This window comes from Sinocyclocheilus anshuiensis, unplaced genomic scaffold, assembly GCF_001515605.1.
Source record: "Sinocyclocheilus anshuiensis isolate Anshui unplaced genomic scaffold, SAMN03320099.WGS_v1.1 scaffold387, whole genome shotgun sequence".
NCBI lineage: Eukaryota > Metazoa > Chordata > Actinopteri > Cypriniformes > Cyprinidae > Sinocyclocheilus > Sinocyclocheilus anshuiensis.
Window position 1 is genome coordinate 2,213,243 of NW_015549624.1, and position 22,212 is coordinate 2,235,454.

The following is a 22,212-nucleotide window of genomic DNA, read 5'->3' on the forward strand; positions in this document are numbered from 1 at the left end:
TGCAATAAGAAGTAACTTTATTTTTATATATATATATATATATATATATATATATATATATATATAAGTTGTTACTCAAAAAAAGTAATCCACTACAAATTACTAATTACTTATTCAAAATTGTAATTTGATTACTGATTACTGCATTTAAAAAGTAATCAGATTACTAATTACTTTACTTTTAAGTTACTTTCAAGTTTACTTCACTTTTCAAGTTATCAAACCTAAAAAATACACTACAAAGTGAAACTCATAGTTCTTTCATTAATTTATTTTGACAGAAAAATTACATAAGTATTATTTGTATACACGCAATATCAACAAAACGTTTTTGTTTTTGTAAAATAAACAAATAGGGTGCGCTTTCTGCATTCTCAGTCTCCGCGAATATCTTCTTTAAACGAGTCACTAAAATGAACGAAAATGACATGAGAAATATATCCAAAGAAAGCTTGAAGAGTCTATTTTTAAATGAAGTCATGTCGAAAACAAATATTCTCTGATAAAATAATTCGTATGAAACCAACACGAGGTACAGTCTTTCCCGTCTGAGCTCACCTATAATGTGGTCACATCGCGCGCTATAAGATGATCGTCCACGCGAAACCAGGCTTGAGACGCACTAACATGTTAACGTCCACTTCACCTCCGTAAACAAAGAAAGATTCAAGTTCATCTCGGCTAATTTTAGTTTTTGGAAGAAGACGCGCTGTGAGGAATAAGCCTCGAATTTACCTCAGAAAAAGAATGCGATGCAACGCGGCTTAATCCAGCGGAGGATCTCATTCTAATGAGTCATTTATTTTTACTTATATTAGTGTTACTGTGACATAAACTTGTACACATTCACTTGTTGAACTTTTCCCAAACTATAATGCCAGACTAAAATATGTAAAATCGAATGCAACATTTTGAAATATGATAGGCAACCTTTCATTGCATCTAGTTGTAGGACTCATCAGCATTTTAGCTCGCATTCTCCGTGATTTATTAAAGGGCATACTGACGCGCAAAACATGATACACTGCATTTGTAACTTAAGTAACCTCATTTTATTGACATTAGTAACTGTAATCAAATTACATAAATTTAAAATGTAACGCATTACATTACTGCGTTACCAGGAAAAGTAATTCGAATACAGTAACGCATTATACGCAACTCTGTACATATAATATATATATATATATATATATATATATATTTGTTTTATTTATTTATTTATTTACTACGTGTAAATATATTTGACCTTTAAACACTTAAAGACAGTGCTAATGTAAAAGCATTAGCTAATTCAGCTGATTAATTTTATTAGCTGTTGTCCTGTCCGGCCCAATGAGTGTGAGTTATGATAGACGTCTCACACGCGCTGCTGCTGCCAGCGTTGGTCTTATTAAAATTCAAATTGATTCAGAGTCTTTTGTCTGTGCAGAGAGGAGCATAATGTCCATAATGTCTCAGCACAGGTTCTGTTTATGCAAGTGTATTCGTGGTCGATGGCTGGGGCAGGTCACCCTCATTCTCATTAAACATCATTGAGCTGTTGAGCACAGCGCCGTCAGACACACTTACATGGAACACTGCCGATGACAACAAACAACTGTCCCAGTGCTGAGATCCAATAGCGCATCACAGAACCAGCTCTGAGTTTAATATAAAAGTCATAATAAATAAAATACATCAATGCAAGCAGTGTTGTTATTGATAAATAAAACTGTTAAAAATCGTTTTTGGTCATTAAAATAAAGCTGAAATAATATACAATACAATGAAAATTAGAAATGTTGCTTCGGAAACTAACTACTAAAGTACTAGAATTACTTAAACTGAAATAAAATGAAGCTATATAAAAATGTAATAAATAAATAGATAGAAAAAAAAATCATAAATAATAAAGCTTGACCAAAAAAAACATTTGACAAAAGCACGTAAGATTTACTAAAACTTAAACTAAAATTAAAACTGAAAATATAAAAATGGATACTCTGGATACAAGAATTTAAAATATTGATGCAATAGCATGATATACCAAAACAGTTGTTTTAGACTAAGCTGCAAAAATAATCATGAGTATGCAGCACAGCCAATCATGAAAGAGGTAATTAACATATATAAATTTTAAAGGTACAGTAGTAAACTACTTTAAGTTAAAGCTTGAACTATTTAGTGACATTTTAATTGCAATTAATAGTTTTATATTCTTTTTTATCATTTAAAAATACTTTTAAATTATATTAATTTAAATATAAATTTTAAATCCATTTTGTCTATGCTTAATATGAATCTAAAGTGCTTGCGTGCCATCTTCTGTGCCTTTTCTATTAAAATCTACATTTATATTGCTTTGTGCTTGCGTTTTTGTCTATTCTGCATGTCCGTTTGCATATATATCTTATCTTTCCCCTCTCCGTCGTGGTTTATTATGTGCAAGCTGTAAGAATTGTGTATGTTTTCATGTGTGTGTTCATACGCCTCAAGATTTGAATTTGAGAGAGTGCACAGTCGGCAAAAAAACTAAAAACAGCTGAATACGGTCATTACACTTTACACAGTGTTTGATACGGCAGTAGAATGCTGAAGTTATATAATCTGAACCCTGAGAAATGAAGGAGAAATGAAAGCTGATATTTGACACAGACACGCTGACCAATTAACATTCATGAGCTCAAGTCTCACTGCGAGTCTGATCCAGTTCTACGCCACCCTGTGGTTGTACCATGATGTACACACAGCAGGACGTAAAAGCACCATGCCATGCTGAACTTTTGAAAAGACACCAGCGCATGGTTAGATTTACTGAGGGTTAGTTGCTGAGATATGCTTTATTTTATTTTATTATTTTAATTGTATATATAATTTTATAGTAGTTAGCCATTTTTATTTATTTTTATTTTTTTTCAATTCCTAAGGAATTTTAGGAACTCAATTAAGTCTCCTGAGCTATAAAATAGCAGACTTCTGAACATTAACATTTACCTCAGTTTTAGAGAGATTGTGCATATTAAATCCCACTCATTTTTTATTTAAATAAATGTAACTATATCTAAAAATATTTATTTAAAATAATATATCACAATCCTGAAACTGAATGTACGGAGAATGCTGTGGTACTGAGTAACACATTGCAACGCAGCAAAGCATGCTGGGAGTTCTGTCGGCAGATGGTACCAGTGTGAGAAGAGTCTAATTGATATGGAGAGCGAGTGGATGATAAGAGGGGTCCATGTGGCTATGGCTTTATTAAGAGCCAACAGCAGAGAGCAGAGCAGCACAATCCCAGCCCAGTCTGAGAAATCAACCTCACACGACGCTCATGTCAGTTCATGGAATAGGAGGCAAAAATTGGCTCTCCGCTTAGGCGTGGATGGAGGTGATGTTAGCATTTGGCGGCTTTGAATGTTTGCAGAAAACAATTAGCAGTTTATCAAAGCTACCCATTGTGTGTTAAACCTGTTAACATTTGATCAGCTGTTTTACAGTATTTTTATTTAAATGTATTCTGTGTGGTCTTTTCAAATAAATGCATTCTGTTCAAATAATTGGATAATATTATTTGAATTTAAATATTATATTATGATAATATTTTATTTATTTATTTATATATACATAAATAATATAAATAGAATATTGTATTGTTTTATTTGAATTCAACATATAATTCAACCAGATTAAAAACTGTCTCACTTTTATGGGTAATTTTTAGATTTTTTTTATCATGGGCAATGATGATATCAGAATGTTATACAGTACCATGGTATTGAAAATTAAAATTAATTTACCATTGTATTTGGATTGTACTCTGAGTTACTTCCCAGAATACAAGATACAGTGATACTTTTTGATATTTGTAATATCTGTGGTACTTACTTTGCACAAAAGAAATGACTGATTAAAAGCTAGCCTATTCATTTATTTTGAAAGAGAAAAACTTAACACGTTTATTTAGCAATGACAATTTAAATTGTGAAATTAAAGACAGATAAAAGAAAAAAAATAAGACTGAAAAAATTATATTTCCAAAGAAAAAAAAATCTTTTGAATTTTCTCTTCATCAAAAAATGTCATGGTTTCTAGAAAAATATGAAGCAGCACAACTGTTTTCAACACTAATAATAATAATACATTTCTTGAGCATCAAATCAGCATATTAGAATGATTTCTGAAGGATCATGTGACACTGAAGACTGGAGTAATGATGCTGAAAATCCAGCTTTGATCAGAGGAATAAAATACATTTTAAAATATATAGAAAACAGTTATTTTAAGTTCTAATAATATTTCACTGTAATATTACTGTTTTTACTTCATATTAAATAAATGCTGCTTTGTTGAGCATGAGAGATTTCTTTTAAAAACAAAAACTTGCCAACCCCAAACTTTGCTCAAAAAGCATGCGAGTATTTGAGAGGATCAACCAAAAAGAAAAAATTGTCCTTTACTCTGCTGTTTTGTTTCTCTTTTGTAGCGTACATGCTGCAGGTGAAGGTGGAGATGGAGCTGGAGATCCAGCAGTATGAGAAGACCAAAGCTGTGAGGGAGGAACAGCTGGAGAGACTCACACAGATCTGTCAGGAACAGGCCGTGAGTGATGAACTAACCCTGCACTCCTCTCACACATTTACATCACCAAAATATAACAAAAAGTACATATCTCGTGCCAGTGACACTCACCTAGACAGTAGCTTTATAATAACTCACGAGTGTAAGTTGTGCTTTAAAGGAATAGTTCACCCAAAAATAAAAATGTATTCACCCTCAGGTCATCCAAGATGTAGATGAGTTCATTTCTTCATCAAGCGCTCGCGGAAAGCGCTTGAGAAACAGTGTCTCTTCCGTGGCTCGGTATGCTTTCAACTCATTTTTTTTAGTCTCGAGCAAGAGACTGTACAACATTCACGTTACATGATTTGACTGATTTTTACATAGAAAGGGCGACAGCGCACCGCATTAAAAGAAATGATCATTCATGTTTTCATAACCGCTGACCAAATTCAAAAACAAAACTTAATAAATTTAATCATCTTTGAGAGCAAGGGGGCCCCCTGGTGTTTCGGGGGCCCTACGCAGCTTGCGTATAGGGAGGATCGGCTTTGCTCTGCAGTGAATGGGTGCCGTCAGAGTCCAAACAGCTGATAAAAACATCACAATAATCCACAAGTAATCCACACCACTCCAGTCCATCAATTAACGTCTTGTGAAGTGAAAAGGTGTGTGTTCGTAACAAACAAATCCATCATTAACACATTTTTAATTACAAACAAGTTCTCTATCCTTAATATTGTTTCTCCAGTGAAAAAGTGAATCTTGTCTGAATCAGGAAATATGCACAGATCAAGCATCATTTACAAGCAAAAACAGTTCTAAACAAATATGTTGTGGATTCTGATGTGAGAAGACAATAGGAGATGGACATTTTCACTGGAGGATACGAAATTGTTGATTAAGGACTGGTTTGCTGTGGTTCGGATTAGAACTGTTTTAATGAAAACAGTTGATTTTGCTTCTTACAAACATGCAGCTTTTCACTTCACAAGACGTCGTCTTGAAATTATGGACTGGAGTGGTGTGGATTATTGTGATGTTTTTATCAGCTGTTTGGACTCCCATTCTGACGGCACCCATTCACTGCAGAGGATCCACTGGTGAGCAAGTGATGCAATGCTAAATATTACCAAATCTGTTCAAATGAAGAAACAAACTCATTTACATCTTGGGTCACCTGAGGGTAAATGTTCAGCCAATTTTAATTTTTGGGTGAACTATTCTGTTATAACATCTTTATTTATTATTTTGTCCCCTCTCCAAACATTTTTCCATAATTCCATCATCATGTTGCACTGTGTATTTCTCCAGCAGAGGGCAGCACTCTGACACACAATCAAATTTCACTTCAATTCATCTGCTCAGTAACACAGCGCCTGTAATCGCCTATAAATGTTTTTTTGTTTTTTTTTATTGATCAGATTGTATCAGTTATTAACATTTTATTACAATTTTACCACTTTAGAGTCACCTGAAAAGGTGATTTTAAACAATCTTTTTTTTTTTTGTCTGTTAAGAATGTTATGCCACTCGTATCCTCAGATTCTGCTGTGTGTGAATTGTGTCTCAACAGCACAATTTATCCTGAATATCCCCCATATTTTTAACCGCACCAAGCTCATGCTTCTTTTCTGATTGGGTCTCGGCGGATGATGCAAACTCGCGTTTCAAGCTGCAATCCAACCCAGTGTATTACATAAAACAGTCACGTGACCCGTCCAGACTGTCCTGGGCCCAGCAGACAGATAACAGACAGGGATCAATGCACGCCACTGAAATACACAATTCACCCTAGATGTGTTTCTGTTGTTCTTCTCCTTCGGGAAGAAGACAGATAAGACTGATAGAAATGTCTTGTTGGGAGCTGATCTGAGAGCTGTCGATATCAGCGCAGCGGCCCTGAAAACAGTAGAGCTCATTGATTATGTCGAGTGTGTGGACATTGATTCAACAAATAAAGCATATTGGTTAGAGTTACAATGTTGCAAGGAGATCCATTTCAGTGTGTTTATGATATAAATTATAGATAATGATTTGTAATACTGCCAGTAATCAATATGTTTGATAAATTAAATGGCTATAACTTTAATCAAAATTATACTTATAATAGCTATAATTATACTTTATAATTTATGAGCTATAATCTTCTTAGATTGTGGGGTTTTCCAAAATGGTTACTCCTAAAATTTAGATAGCAAGGTAACAAATAAACAATTAAATTAATCTGGAGTTTATAATCTAATTTAAACAAACAAAAACAACAAAAGACATTAGAAATAAAAGATTCTACACTATTTGTAGATCACTAATCAAATAAGCTAAATTTTGCCTTTGAATAAAAGGTTAGATCTCCTTGTTTACGTTGAAATCAAGCTGATTTTAGTCATATTATTATTTTGTAATATGAATAAAATCTGTTAATTAAGACTTTCAATTTAGTGGAGTTTCTTGACTAAACATATTTTACTTTTACATTATCCCCCGGTTTCACAGACAAGGCTTAAGCCTAGCTGAAATCTGAGCTGTTTCAACTGAAAGAAACTTGCACTGACTGATCTTAAAACATGTCAGTGCCTTTGTTTTTGTCTTAAGATGCCAGCCAGTAATGCTTTTTTTCTAAGGCATGTTTATAAAAATTACTTAAATGTCCTAATTGAACTATGGCCTAATCCTGGTTTAGTCTAAACCCTGTCTATGAAACCGGGCCTACTGTATATGTACCAGCTTATAATGACAGCAAATTAAATTACTAAAATAAAAATATTCAAAAATGTACTGTTTATATATTCAGATATTATATATATATATATATATGTATATATATACAGCTCCCACTTTAACAGCACTGCAACTGCTGCAGAGGAATCAGTGCAGTCAGTAAATCAGTCTCGGTCTGTCTTCTTGTCTTGGGCAGTTTGAGATCAGGCAGTTGAGGGCTCACCTGGCGCAGCAGGATTTGGATCTGGCCGCTGAGCGTGAGGCCGCCATGCAGATCCACCATGTGTGGGGCAAACAGAGCAGCAGCTTCCAGGAAATAGACGGCCTGGGACCCGCTGGATCTGACAACGAGTGCCGCGCCAACACCAGAGAGCCCAGACCTCCTCCAGGTACCCAGACCTGTCCTATCTCTAACCAGCCCAGATCTATCTATCTATCTATCTGTCTATCTGTCTATCATTCTGAAGGTTAAAATTAATACTTACATTCAGCAAGGATGCATTAAATTGACCAAATGTGAGCGTAAAGATGTTTACACTGTTACAAAGTATTTATATTAGTTCTTTTGAACTTTTATTCATCAAAAATCATGAAAATCAGTGTGGATTCCACAAAAAATATTAAGCAGCACAACTGTTTTCAACATTGATTATAAAAAATAAATGTTTCTTGAGCTGAAAATCATTATATTAGAATGATTTCTGAAGGATCATGTGACACTGGAGACTGGAGACTAATGGTGCTGGAGACTAATGATACTGAAAATTCAGCTTTGACAAGAAAAAAAATTACATTTTAAAATATATTCAAATAGAAAAGTTATTTAAAATTGTAGTAATATTTTTATAATATGTAAAAAAAAAAGTTACAATATAAAAGTTTTTGCTGTATTTCTGGACAAATAAATGTATCCTTGGTGAGCAAAAGAGACTTTATTCAAAATATAAATATTTTTAAAAATCTTACCAACCCCAAACTTTTGAACATGATATATGTTGTATATATATGTGTGTGTGTGTGTGTGTGAAGAGTTCAGATGCAAAAGCCTCTAAGTGGCATTAGAAATGTTTTTCTAAAATGAGCATTTTTCTCATGCTCCTATGTTTATGTTCAGTTATTTCACTTTAATGCAATGAAAAGAACCTATTCATTGCCATTAAAGTGAAATTACTGAACCTAATTATTATAAATATATATTTTTTTAAATAGAACCAGTCCCACACAGTCATATATTGTAAATTGTGAATAAATTACATTATTTTTATTTAATTTTTTTAATTTTTAACTTTTAATATTTTAATATTTAATATTTTAATTTAATAAATATATAGTTCATATAAAATATAACTATTTTTTATTGTATTTGTGGACAAATAAATGTATCCTTGGTGAACAGACTTTATTCAATATATATATATATTTTTTTTTTTATCTTACCAACACCAAACTTCTGAACATTATATATATATATATATATATATATATATACATACACACACAATATTCATTCAATGGCTACAGTTCAGTGATTCAGAGGTACCTGCTTCTCCTCCGAGCCTTAAATCAGCCCAGCCTCTGAACACAAACAACATCCCTTCAGTATTTACTGTGACAGTACAAGCAGGACAGATCGTATGATATCCCATTATAACAGACCGCTATAATGTTCCCCACATGTCAGGTCACATTGGGATCTGTCTGGCAGCAGTACAGCTGTTACACACACAGGCTGCTCTGTGCATTGGGTCTTGTTCCTCCTGAAAGAGTATTCAACTATGGCACAAACATCTGTTCCTTTAACCTGAAAACCCCCACAATGGTCCTCATGCAAGCCACACTTCATCCCCCAGAGGATTGTGGGAAATGTGGGCACCAGGAGCCAGCCCGTGGCTTTTTCCTCTAAATGACACGTGGACAGAAATGCTGTCAAAGCGCAGGCCAACCCCTGGAGACAGAAGAGCGGAGGAGAGGAGACAGAGTGATGGTTGCCCGAGGGCTCGTATCTTAGCGGCCATATTTTATATTTGGCGCCTCAAAGACATATAACACAGGAGTTAGATGTGTTTAAGCACCGAAGACAAAGACGCAGAAAATATAAGAGCTGCGCAGTATATTCTGAGTGATCTGTTTTTATAGAGCTGCTTTTTGAAGTTGAGGCCGCTACCTGTCAGAGTTCAGCGAGAGCGAGGTCTCTTTTATCTCCGCTGTGGTTCGTTTGAGAATTGACTGCGTCTAGCCGAGTGACCACACAGAGATACTGCGTGACACGATCATGTTGAATCATCGCTCTCAGTGTCTGCTTAGTTTCAGAAACCGGATTCCGGAAATACTGGATGGAAACGCCAAAGATAACTAGTTCATAAAATGATTACGTTTTGACAGTGTAAAATTCAAAGGCAGCAGAACAGAGCTGAATGATGTTTCGTTAAAAAAATAAATGTGACATTTTAGAATGAGGAAAAAATGCCAGTGAGGTTAGAAAAATAAACTTTTCTATGAAAACATTTTGCTTCCCACTTAAATGTATCTTGTTTTAAGGATGTTTGGCTTTTAACCAGAAAACAAGGCACAAATAATTATTTTTTCTCAGTGCAAGACATTAGGATAGACTTCAGAGCTCACATATGTATTCTAGTTATCATCTTTGTGTGGCATATTACATGTCAAAACTTCACCCTAAACAATACCAACTATACAATTTTACCAAAATGCTTACAATTGCAAATTTTGGAAAGTACAATTTATTTTTTGAGAAATGTAGTTTTACTCTCTTTCCCTGAGAGAAGTAAAAACGTGTACTCGTCTTCATCCTCATGTGTTATTTATATTCGGCTGTGATTGTCTTCCTGGTGTTTTAGTCGGCTGCCCATCTCCTCCCGAGCCTCCGTTTGATGAATATTTCAAACAGTAAAAATGAATTTAAAAAGGCGCAGTGAGTTGGGTCTCATCTCCAGAGATGTGCGGATGGCACTTAGAGTGCAGTCGACTCCTCGCTCTGCCAGGCAGATCATAAGACCTTCTACCCAGCCGATGACCTCTTTTTGGGTCAGGAGGCCAAGCAGCAGATAAGGGTGGCCAAAATCAGAACGTTAATGCATTGCTTACACTGTAGCACGCTTCACTACATAGTGATTCATAAACGTTCTCCTATTATAAAGCAGTGAAATGAGAAAAATGATCCGAAAACCTTTTACATTTCAAATGTATTTATTTTTACAGGGAAAAAATGATGTTTCTATGTTTTTTGGTTTTGGGTCGTTAAATCACAATGTTGTGATTGACATTCATTTGTTTTGTTTTCTTCAGAGAGTGTCGTTCAGGATGATATGAATAACTACATCAGTCAGTATTACAGTGAGCCAAGTAGCGGTAAGTTTTTTTTTTTTGCTTATTTATTTATTTAGATTGAGCTATGCTTATGATATTTGCATATTTATTGCCAAATGTATCCTTTAGATACACTGCAAACAATTGCTTACATGCATTGGATACATACATCCAAAATATTAGTTGACTGATACAAGTTTTTCATCGGCTGATGCCAATATTTAGATAGCAAGGTGGATCATGGGACATAAAATGTTGGTATATACAGTATATGTAATATATGTGCATAGTGAAGTATGCAAGTATATCATAAAAAAAATATGCAAATGAGATGTAAAAAAATTAAATTAAACATTTGTGCAATATTTACGTGAAATCAGTTATTGTAGTATGATTAAGATACTATTATAATTTTGTATTAATATTTTAAATCAGTTTTTATTTTAATATTTTCTGTTTTCATTTTCGTTTTAGTCAGTTTTAGTAATTTTGTTGTTCATCATTTTTTGTTGTTTTTTTATGTGTATATATAGCTTTATTATTTTTTTTATTTCACTTTTAGTTATCAAGTTAAACTAAATTAATATGAGAAATGTTGACTTGGCAACTAGCTGAAATACATGTTTTATTTCATTTAATTTTAAGATTATTTTTTGCTTTAAATTTAGTTTTAGTTATCTATAATAACCCTGCTTGAAATTCCCTCAAATATTCCATAACATCCATCGACAAGGCAGTCTGAAGATTACACCCCATTGTTCAATCAAGTATGGTAATCATTTGATCTCAAAATGTCAAAAGGTCTGGCTAATGTATCAGTTGACCACTGGCACTGATGCTTAAATATTTAGGATGGCACTCATTCACTAAGTTATACTATCTGTTATACACACAGACATCGGGGTGCCCGACCCTGGTGCACGTGTCATAACCACAGCAGACATCGATGTCCACCTTCCTACCAACCCCAACCAGTTGCCGCCTTCCCTCGTCAGTGCTGACGGCCCAGGCAGTGGCCAGGAGCGCACGGGCAGCTCTGTAAGTGAAGCGTCCAGCATGACCATGTCCCGGTCCAGCTGCAGCTTCACAGCCCGGCAGCACAGCATCAGCAGCCACACGCTGGGCTCCACAACTGACTGCAGTTCTACCGTACGGGAGGCCTCCACCTCCGACTACAGCGGCCAACGCTGCTGCCCTCCTCCGTACTGCAGCCCTTTGACCCTCGGCACACAACCGGGTGTCCACGACCCCAGCGCGGTGGTCAAAGAGCTGCTCTATTCCCTGTCTGAGGACTCCTGCCTGGCGCAAAAAGGCAGGGTGGACCCAGTCAACCTTAAATTGCCCAGTCCGGCAGGGTCAGTGAAGGCCAGTCCAGAACTGGAGCACAGGGTGAACATATACAACAAGAGAAACCAGGAAAGTCTGAGCGTATTCCAGACCAAGCCACTAATTCACCTGCAGGGGACTGAGCCATCTCTGGAGGAGAAGTACAGGCTTATGGAGCCGGCAGATACTCCACTGAGCCATATACCGGACACATAGAGCATGAAGTTTGGGACGGTGACCACCAACACCAGCTGAAGCAGCCTCTCTCTATATAGCTTACTCACTGGCTGTGTCGGAAACATGAAAAATTATGCCTTCGCTGACAGTATCCCAAGGTAGGAAGACATCAAGGCATATCCGAGTCTAGTGACTAGCCAAGTAGTTTCAGAGGCAGTGTAAATGGCTCTATGCCAGCACTGCTTCTGGTGAGCCACCTTCCTGCAGAGTTCAGGTCAAAATCTGCTCCAACACACCTTCCCGTAGTTTTTAAGTTATCCAGAACATCTTGGTTGGTTGGTTCAGGTGTGTTTGATAAGGGTTGTAGCTAAATTCTATTTGAAGGTAACTCTCCAAAAGCAGGGTTAGCTACCCCTGCTTCTTTTTGCAAGATTAATAGGAGTTGCCTTGTCACAAATTCTAGGCCAGGGGTGGCCATTGTCGGTCCTGGAGAGCCACAATCCTGCAGAGTTCAGCTCCAACCCTAATCAAACACACCTGAAGAAGCTAATCAAGGACTAAGGGTTACTAGAAAGCTACAGGCAGGTGTTTTTATCAAGATTGGAGCAAAACTCTGAAGGGATGCAGGTCTCCAGGACTGACGTTGGCCACCCCTGTTCTAGGCAAAAGTCATAAAGTTGTATTCCAGCCTTAAGTTTCTGTCAGACTCTGCAGGATGGTGGCTGTAAACGAGCTGGATTGGACAACCCATTAACCATTTCAGATGGCCATTGTGATATTTACACCAGTGTTTCCTCAACCATGATCTTGAAAGTACAACAATAGACATTTTTTAACTCCTCCTAATCAAACACACCAACTCATCAGCTCCTTAATAGAGACAACAACACCTGAAGTAGATCAGTCAGGTTAAGACATCCAAAATGTGTACTGTTGGTGTGCATCCAACGCGTCTACTAGCAGCATAACTAGTTCACTATTTGGTGTGCCCCTACTACTGAAATGCCTCCATTTGGTTGATACATTGGACATATCATTCCTCGTCTATGATATCCCAACAACTGGTTCAGTGGTTACTTGAAAAGTGACTGATGGATCAGTTAAAAGAAGTAATTTATAAATATTTACAAAGAAATAGGTGGGAATCGGTCAGATCTGAGGATATAGGGTTTTTGAAGCCTGTCTAAAACCTTAGGGCACGGTTCCTCAAATCCGGCCATGGAGGGACATTTCCCTCCAGACTTTAACTCCAACTCTTTTTTTTAAAGGGTTCATGTGATGTTGCTAAAAAGAATATTATTTTGTGTATTTGGTGTAATGAAATGTGTTTATGCGGTTTAAGGTTTAAAAAAACATTATTTTCCACATACTGTACATTATTGTTTCTCCTCTATGCCCCGCCTTTCTGAAACACGACGATTTTTACAAAGCTCATCGTTCTGAAAAGCGAGGTGTACTCTGATTGGCCAGCTATCCAGTGCGTTGTGATTGGCCGAATACCTCAAGCGTGTGACGGAAATGTTACGCCTCTTACCATTATTGTGATGCCGTCAGGCCGGAGCAACTAGACAAAAACATTAAAACCCATTATAAACGAGGCATTTGTTGCATCCAGTGGGGACATAATTATGGATTATAATGACTAAGGAAAAATTGAAATCGCATCATATGAACCCTTTAAGATTTATTTTTGGTGTTTTTGCCTTTTTATTAGGATAGGACAGTATTTAAGACAGGAAGCTAAGTGGGAGAGAGAGGGGGACGGGATCGGGAAAGGTCTGTGTGCCGGGACTCAAACTCAGGACACCTGAAGCGCAAAGGCACTATATGTCAGCGCACTGCCCACAAGGCTAAAAAATTACTAGTAGTTGAGTTTGATCAGGGTTTGAGCTAAACTCTTCAAGGCAGTAGCACTCCAGGTACAGATTTGAGGAACCTGCCTTAAGGGGTACCTTCATCCAAAAACTTTGAGTGATTGGGCAGCAATTTCTTGTTTCGGACACAGCCAATCTGTCTTTCTTTTTCTGTGTCAAACAGCACTATGATACTCTCTCCCAGGTTTCATGTTCTCAGAAAGGGGCACAGGAAGTGACATGAGGATAATGCTCTCTGCTACCCGCCTCATGCAACGTTCCTCCTTACAGATGCACATTTCTCTTTCTCTCTCTCACTCCAACTCTGCAAGAGCACTTGAACTGTGTCACTCCTGACAAAATTGCACAACCTTCCAAGGAGTCAGGGAGAGGTACTTTGGGAGCCATCATTGGAAGATCCTTCAGGAATTTCAGTGTGTCTGTTGGGCGAGTGGTGTATGAAACCAGCAAAAACACACTCTTTTAGACGGTAGACCAATATTGGAGTGTGGCTGGAAGACTTATCACGTGTTCTCATTCAGGGTGGCGTGGGAGGGAGTTTTTAATTTGTCGATTTATTTGTACGAAATGTAACTGACACACAGTGTCCAGTCCTTTTCCCCCAAAGCTGCAGGGTTACATTTGATCCGTGTTCAAATGTGTCAAGCTGTGTGATTCAGCCAAATTTCTTACCTTTGCCTTTCTTACATTACTGATGCTGATGTTTGTATTCAAATTCTATGCGAGAAAAAAAGTGCTAAACTCAAGTATTTTTAAAACACGGAGAGCAAACGATAGGCGAACATATCAGGTATACAGTATTAAGAAGATTTTTATGAGAAATTATGGTTAGAATGTTGTCATAACCCTAAACCTTAACCCCCATCCCAATAGCATGAGCCTTTGAAAAGATCTATCTGCTTTCTGACTGAGGCAAATTAATCCTGTGTTATCGACAAGGGATTTTATAAACCGATAATGGAAGAGAATGTCAAGCAATTAAAAGTTGGTCAATTCAAACTTCGTGTCATTTTTTTAGTGTCAGGTTTGTTGTAGTAGTAAGGATGTGTATGCTAATACAATATTATTTGTTCTGTTTTCTAGTATGCAGAATGCCAAAATATGCAGCATAATGGTCATGTGAGTGAGTAATAAAACCAAAGCACAAGTACAAGCAGAAATATGTTTATTGGATCACTTCAGTGAACATCCAGGGCCAGACAGCTACCTTATTAAAATACAACAAACAGCAAGTTACTTCCACAAATAGAAGACAATATGTAAAGACCACCATAAAGACAGCCATCTACAACTGCTGGATAAATGAGCTCTACTCCACTGAGGTCAGTATACAGCAGGGGTGTCCAATCCTGCTTCTGGAGGGCCAACGTCCTGCATAATTTAGCTCTTGACACACCAGCCTGGATGTTTCTAGTGATCCTGAAGATCCTTATTAGCTGGCTCAGGTGCGTTTAATTAGGTTTGGCGCTGAACTCCGCAGGACAGTGGGTATCCAGGAGCAGACTTGGACAACCCTGAATTAGCCAAAGACTGCCATAACAATTATGTTACCCAACTTCGAAAAACAGAAAACCTCCGGCCATTGTGTCACTTAATTCTTTTATTAAAAGAAGTGGTTTAATGTTTACATTAGCTATTGTAAGTACACAGTGTTCTGGAGAAAAATCACATTCAGGAAGTGAGCATCAGTGGAGCGTTGTCTCTGAGCTTCTTAAGGCAGGATCCTAGTGAAGTTCTCCAGGTGAGTACCAGCTTCCTGAGGAGTATCACTTTTTCAAGGCTTCGGTCAACTCCGGTACAACCTAGAAATGGATACATTGATACATAAACTGGCCCAACGCTTTCAACACCCTGGCCCTGTTTACACCTGATATTAAGATGCGTTTTTGATCCAATGCCAAGTGGACAAAGCTACATACAGGTGTAAACAGGATCTGAAACTTTTTGAGCGAGTCCACTTTTGACCACATCCAGAGGTAGTCTATGCGCCTGTTTACACCTGGTCACTTAATGCGTTTTCTCTGATTGGATAGCTATCTGATTTGTTAAAACGGTTTCATTTACACTTGGCAACATAAATGTGTCTCCGCAAAACGGATGTAATCCCGATCTTCAATTCTCACGCTTTATGCAAATTTAACAAATTTAATTGAGTTCACGTCGACGAAAGCAACAGATATGCACTGCATTTTATTCATCCTCAGCTAATTTCAAAATCAAAGTCCGCAACCGGAGAGAACGTGTCATCAGCACTGGAAAGAAATTTTAGGCTTACTACGTTTAATGAAGATGATTGCATGTTGAACGTCTGCGACTTACTTTCGGTTTCATTTGTGGCAGTTTGCGCATCGGTTTGCTGAAGAGATACTCATCCACGGCGATGCGTGTTGCATTAGCATTGTCATATCGGTCTATAACATGTTGTTTGGCCTACAACTAGCTCTTACACGTTTATCATTTTAACATTTTGCGAAGAGTAAAATTTACATATGTAGTTTCATCAACCAGATGCATTTACACTTCTCCAGTTTCATCTGGAATGAGTCCCAGACCACCTCCAGTAGTTTGAGTGATCAGATTTAAATCTGTTTTGAAAGCATTTCGGAGGGCATTTACACCTGGTCTTTTCATGATCAACAGCATTCCTATTAAAGATAATGCATGAAGTGACCAGGTGTAAACAGGCCCTAAAACGCATTCGACTGGATTACTTGTGTAAATGCGTTCAAACATCCACTAAAGACCGTCTCCTCTCTGCCTGCTGACTGAATTCTTAAACATGACGGGACACGTCGTTGAAGCATGTAAGCCAGCTTTGCCGTCTGAAATCGTAGGTTCACTTTTAAGGCGAAAAATGTAAAAAGCACAATATTCTCTTAGCAGTCCTGATTCTAACCAGCCCACAGTGTTTGGCGTAGTCTTGGGCCTATCAGAACATAAACTAAAGCTGCTGCTCGGCTCCATTTTCTGTTGTCTCATTTTGCATTCCCATATAAATTGCGCAAGCTTATTTCACAATATTAGATTGAAAGATCAGAAAACCCATATATATACCCGCCCATAGACCCTCCCTTCAAAGAAATCAGGACAGAAGTGGTCAAAAGTGGACAAACACCAGGTGTAAATGGGAATGTGTCTCCCACATCTACTTGTGATACGATTGACCAAAACCAAGTGTAAACAGGGTCCCTTAAAGCAGAACCCATTTATATTCGTCAAACTGTTCTCCACTGTTTAAGCACCCTAGGCACAATGGTGGTCATTTCAGAACATCCTGAACTTTTCCTATACGTCGAGTTTCTCATCCAAAACCGAGGTGCTCCCGTATTCCAGAGCGCCCTGAAAAACTATATCATCACCCCAATATGTCCCCGGCTCACTTTTCAATCTAAGGAAGGAGGAGAAAGCCCATACATTTTAATCAGTTATCTGAGGAGTGATCATGTGTAAGCTGATCTGAGCCGCCCCTGCTCGCCAGCACTGCCCATCGTCAGCAATCACTTTTACACAGTTTACCTGCACACCTGTGTCTAGCACGCACTGCCTGAATAAAAGATGACCGACAGGGCAAATAAACGATGCTAGCGTTACACAAGGTAAACAGCAACAATGGATGGACGTGTTGTGTGTGTGTGGCAGCCCTCTGGCACCGTGAGCACGTGTGCCACCTTGAACTATGGCGCGCAGCCGGGCGTGTAAAGCTCTGGTGAGAGGAGACAGAAAATAAAGGTGAAAAACTACACCCGCACACTTGTGCCGACTATCAATTACTTTTCTGCTCCGAAAGAAGGAGAAGTTGTGTATAAGGCTTCTGGTTAGAGCCACGAGTCGCCACTGATTAATTCAGCAACTCAATAATTCAGAAGTTGCACACTCTCCATTAGGTGGAATAATGCTCCCTGCAAAATTTAGAAGGGAAATATGGGACAGCTTTTTTGAGTCGCCCTGGTTTTGGTTGTAGGTGGGGTTTGGCTGAAGAAATTAATACCGGGTCATTTGACATTTACAACGCTATTAATAATAAACTTGAATGGTACTGCTGATTGTCTGAGGCACTGGATTAAAATGTCTCTGATGACCTGACGAGGATCTTTTGTGCAAATGAGATCGTGTTTTAAAGGAAGAAGATTGTATCTTTCTTGTTACGTTTACTTTAGCCTTAATTGGAGCTTCAAAAGGCAAAAGGCTTCTCATCCCTGTCCTGAGGAATTGGGCCCATTTTTTTTTTTTGACACTTTTATTGATAAAATAAGAAGTTCAGATAGGGATGGTGTCACATCAGTGTCCAAAAAAATAATAATAAAAAAAAATTAAACATTTGTTTTAACATTTAAAAAATAAATAAATAAATAAGGGTTAGTATTTTCTCTTTGGAGTTGATTTTCATGGAGTTTTTGTATTCATGAGGAGATTTTTCTAACTAATATATATATTAAATAAATTCTTAAACTAAACATTACATAGGCCTTTAACAAGACATTTCATGTAACTAAACAGAATTTTAAAACATCAGATGTTACAATAACAAATAATAGAAAATCATTATAATAAAACTATATAAACTATTATTCTAAATGATTATAGGCTAATCAAACCTAAAAAATAAAAAAAAAAACGAGGTCTATTAACTCCTAACGCCTAAATATGAATTATATCATTTACAAGATAACAAAATATTTAATAAAATAAAAATTGCATGAAAAATTTAATTCTAAAACATCAGATGTTGCAATAAGAAATATATTTAAAAAAAAAACAATTATAATAAAATTATATAAACTCTCATTCTAAATTATAGGCTGATCAATAATAATTCTACAACAAAATTATTAGAACACTAGGATTTTCACCAGCTAAAAAAAATGGTTTTATTTTAGTTAAACCTATAAATTGAGTTACCTTTTGCTGTAGTGTCAGTAGGCAATATCAGTTTACATTTCCAAACAATAATTTTGCCATTAATTAATTTTTTAGCTGGTGAAAATACTAGTGTTCTATTAATAATAATTATATACATGTACATATATACACATACACATATATACACACACACACACACACACACACACACACACGCATATATGAATTTATTTATTTATCTATCTATGTTGGATTTAATTCAAACCTGCATTTCCTACATGAGCACCACAACTTGCTAACTGCTAGGTCACAGCTACAACTAGGAATCTTACCTTAAACAGATCTGCCACTAGGCCATAGTCAGCCACCTGAAAAATGGGGGCTTCTGGGTGCTTGTTGATGGCCACGATGGTCTGTAAAACAATTAAATCAAGTTAGCATGGTGGGCTGTACTGAATAGAAAGCCTCTATGAGTTGAGCGCTGATGGATTACAGTCTCCATAATTCCCAAAAGTCAATTCCCAGAACAAGTACAGTAGTAACAAAAAATGCTAACACATTATTCTTGTAAACATCATCAACATGAGGATGATGCTCCTATATGCAACATATGGAGGAAGATGGTTGTGATGGGCTCTGACAGATAAAGCAGTGCTACCAGAAACTCTTCCAGAGATGTGGAATGGAAAATGCAGATGAATTATGGATGCAGGTAAAAGGCTCCTCCAGATCGCTTTTAAAACACTATTCCAATACAGCGTCACACTTAAGAGGGAGTTAACTTGGCGTATTCTGTTAACTCTTGGAGACACCGCTGGTCATGGTGGGGTTTCCTCTGATTGCAGATATTATCACAAAAAATGATATCTTCTTAGTGTACTACAGTGTGTGGGTGTGTATTTTGACATGTATTACTAACTGTACCTTGCTATCCTTCATTCCAGCAAGATGTTGGATCGCTCCAGAGATGCCAACCGCGATGTACAGCTCCTGTGTAGTAATCAAAAAAGTATTTAAATTATTTTAAAAGGGAAATATAATACAAATCAGCAATCTATTGCTCTTTTGAAATAATGTCACATTTATGAAAGCCCATATTTGCATTTCACTGCCTATTCAGTACTCTGCATGTGAAAACTACTGGCAGTAGTAGATTAACCATGTTTTTCCCATTAAAATCGAGTAACATTATTTGAGCTATCTATATATAAATTCTGGCCAATAATTGTGTATTATATTCATTTAAATCAAATGATATTACTTTCTAAACATTTAAAGGGGTCATATGATGTTGCTAAAAAAGAACATTATTTTATTTTGTGTATTTGGTGTAATGAAATGTGTTTATGCGGTTCAAGGTTCAAAAAACATTATTTTCCACATACTGTACATTATTGTTTCTCCTCTATGCCCCGCCTTTCTGAAACACAGAAAAAGGAAAACTTGAAATCGCATCATATGACCCCTTTAAATTTAATATTAATAACAGATAAACCGTAAAGCAAATCAAATTATTTCTCTCATTTACCTAACAAACAAATTAAAACATATTATCCTCTCTTCACGTGCAAAAGTAGCCAATTATGAATTACTTGTGACAGGAAGCTCGTTTAATATGCTTTCAGAATCATGTAATGCAGAAGCCTGATTGGCTGACGCCCCTGGCAACAATATGGTGTGCCATGTTTCAATTAGCAGCACTTAAAATGAACTGCAACAAGCCTGGTGCTTAAAATTAAATCAGGAGCTAGACTCCTGCTTGCATATTAGACAGAAATGTGACTGAAAACCCTCAACAAGCGACAATTTAGCAACATCACAGGTTGCTATTGATACAATAACGAAGGACGTTTAAAGCTGTAAATCTGAGCTAAACCGGGCAGGGTCTCGGCGTTGGCACGGAAGCACTCTGCTGACCTCCCGTCCCGGAGTACAGGCCACAACATCCTCGCAATTACTCAAAAGAGGAGCACTTGGGGGATGTGGCAGGGAGCTCCCCCTCGCCTCCACCCTTGTCCCGAGGGAGTGGTACATCAGTGGCTCTCAGCTTAATGCACTGCTCCATGAATATTTCAGTGCAGTTTAATGTGGCTGCGGCTCTCTCCCGGGGGCCACTGCTTCAATTTGCGAACACGCGGCTGGCTGGAGCTCTAAAAGCCAGTGGGAGAGGAAGGAGGGCAGGGCTGGTGTTTCAGACGGCCTGAAGTGATGGAGACCTGCAAATATCTCAAGATCTACAGGATGGAGGAGGTTGTAGTGGGTGGTGGATAAAAGTTTGCTGAAGATTTCGCAACATCATGGTGCACATCTTTAAATGTGCATTTTACACAAAAATTCTGCAAAAAAACTCCAAATCATGTACATCCAGTCATCAAAACATCACCCTGAGGGCTAAAAGATTATGATTAACCACAAAAGGCATATTCAATCAACCCAAAACAACACTCATCCATTGACTCATCCACGAGTTCATTTCACTGGACTCTTCGCCAGCAGAACTCATTCGGGACTTGTTCAGGGTGAATACTAATGCACAACGGTCACGTTGCGCTTGACAAGCTTGTCAAAACATTTAGAGAATTGGGTTTGGTGCTGATTTGCCCGGTTTGAGCTCGGGGTGGACCTATGCGGTGCACGGCTCCACTAATGGCTCTGGTAAATCATTTAGAAGCCGGAATGTGCCATTAACTACATCACAACGCCTCAGAGCGCCGCTAATGTGTGGATAATGACAGCGGGGAGGTCCCACTCACAGCGGATAATGGAAAATTAACCTTTTTAAAGGGCAACACGGATCCATCTTTCTAGACTCAAACAGAAACAACAATTAGATGTTGTTGTATTCAAAGTCGAGATGGTTTATCAAGCCTAAAAACCTGGTGGTTTTATAACTTTGAGAGATTTTTATTTTTTTTTTTATCTCTGTAGAGGCAATTAGTGCATATGATGGACTGCAGGACACACCGAGATATCAGACAACTGGTTTTTGACGGCGGTACTTACAGGAGCCACAATCTTTCCAGTCTGTCCAACCTGCATGTCGTTAGGAACATAACCAGCATCAACTGCGGCTCTGGAGGCACCGACTACAAGAACATTTTGGTGGTTTCATTTTAAATTCATATAGCTTGATTAAACACTAACACTAAAGACTGAACCTAGAGTAAAAATCAACAAAACAAACAGTGTACCGGCTGCGTTCAGTTTGTCGGCTAGGTCGTAGAGCAGTTTGAAGTTCTCGCCGCTCTTCAAGCCCCTCCCTGTTATGACACAAAGACGGCAGATGGCCATAAAATATGAAATTACTGACAAGGTTATGACTCCAGTCGGATCAATAACGGCTCGGTTTACTATCGATTTTCTGAGCAAAAAAAAAAAAAAAAAAAAA

General features: G+C 37.4%; 1 protein-coding gene and 1 long non-coding RNA gene across 2 annotated transcripts in view; one reads left to right on the forward strand and one right to left on the reverse strand.

The window, feature by feature from the left end:
• Positions 1–12,436, forward strand: part of tmem266 (transmembrane protein 266) — an 81,734-nt gene extending 69,298 nt beyond the window's left edge. Inside the window, exons 8-11 of the mRNA XM_016448500.1 lie at positions 4,466–4,581; positions 7,457–7,649; positions 10,567–10,629; positions 11,483–12,436. Coding sequence (XP_016303986.1) covers positions 4,466–4,581; positions 7,457–7,649; positions 10,567–10,629; positions 11,483–12,129 — 1,019 coding nt within the window. The 3' untranslated portion in view covers positions 12,130–12,436. The remainder of the gene's footprint in view (positions 1–4,465; positions 4,582–7,456; positions 7,650–10,566; positions 10,630–11,482) is intronic.
• A 2,676-nt stretch (positions 12,437–15,112) lies between these two features.
• Positions 15,113–22,105, reverse strand: LOC107659519 (uncharacterized). Its single transcript, XR_001630919.1, has 5 exons — positions 22,016–22,105; positions 21,828–21,910; positions 19,749–19,814; positions 19,157–19,237; positions 15,113–15,766 (listed from the first exon to the last, which is right to left on the reverse strand). It is a non-coding gene; the product is annotated as an uncharacterized LOC107659519 (long non-coding RNA).
• Between the last annotated feature and the right edge of the window lie 107 nt (positions 22,106–22,212).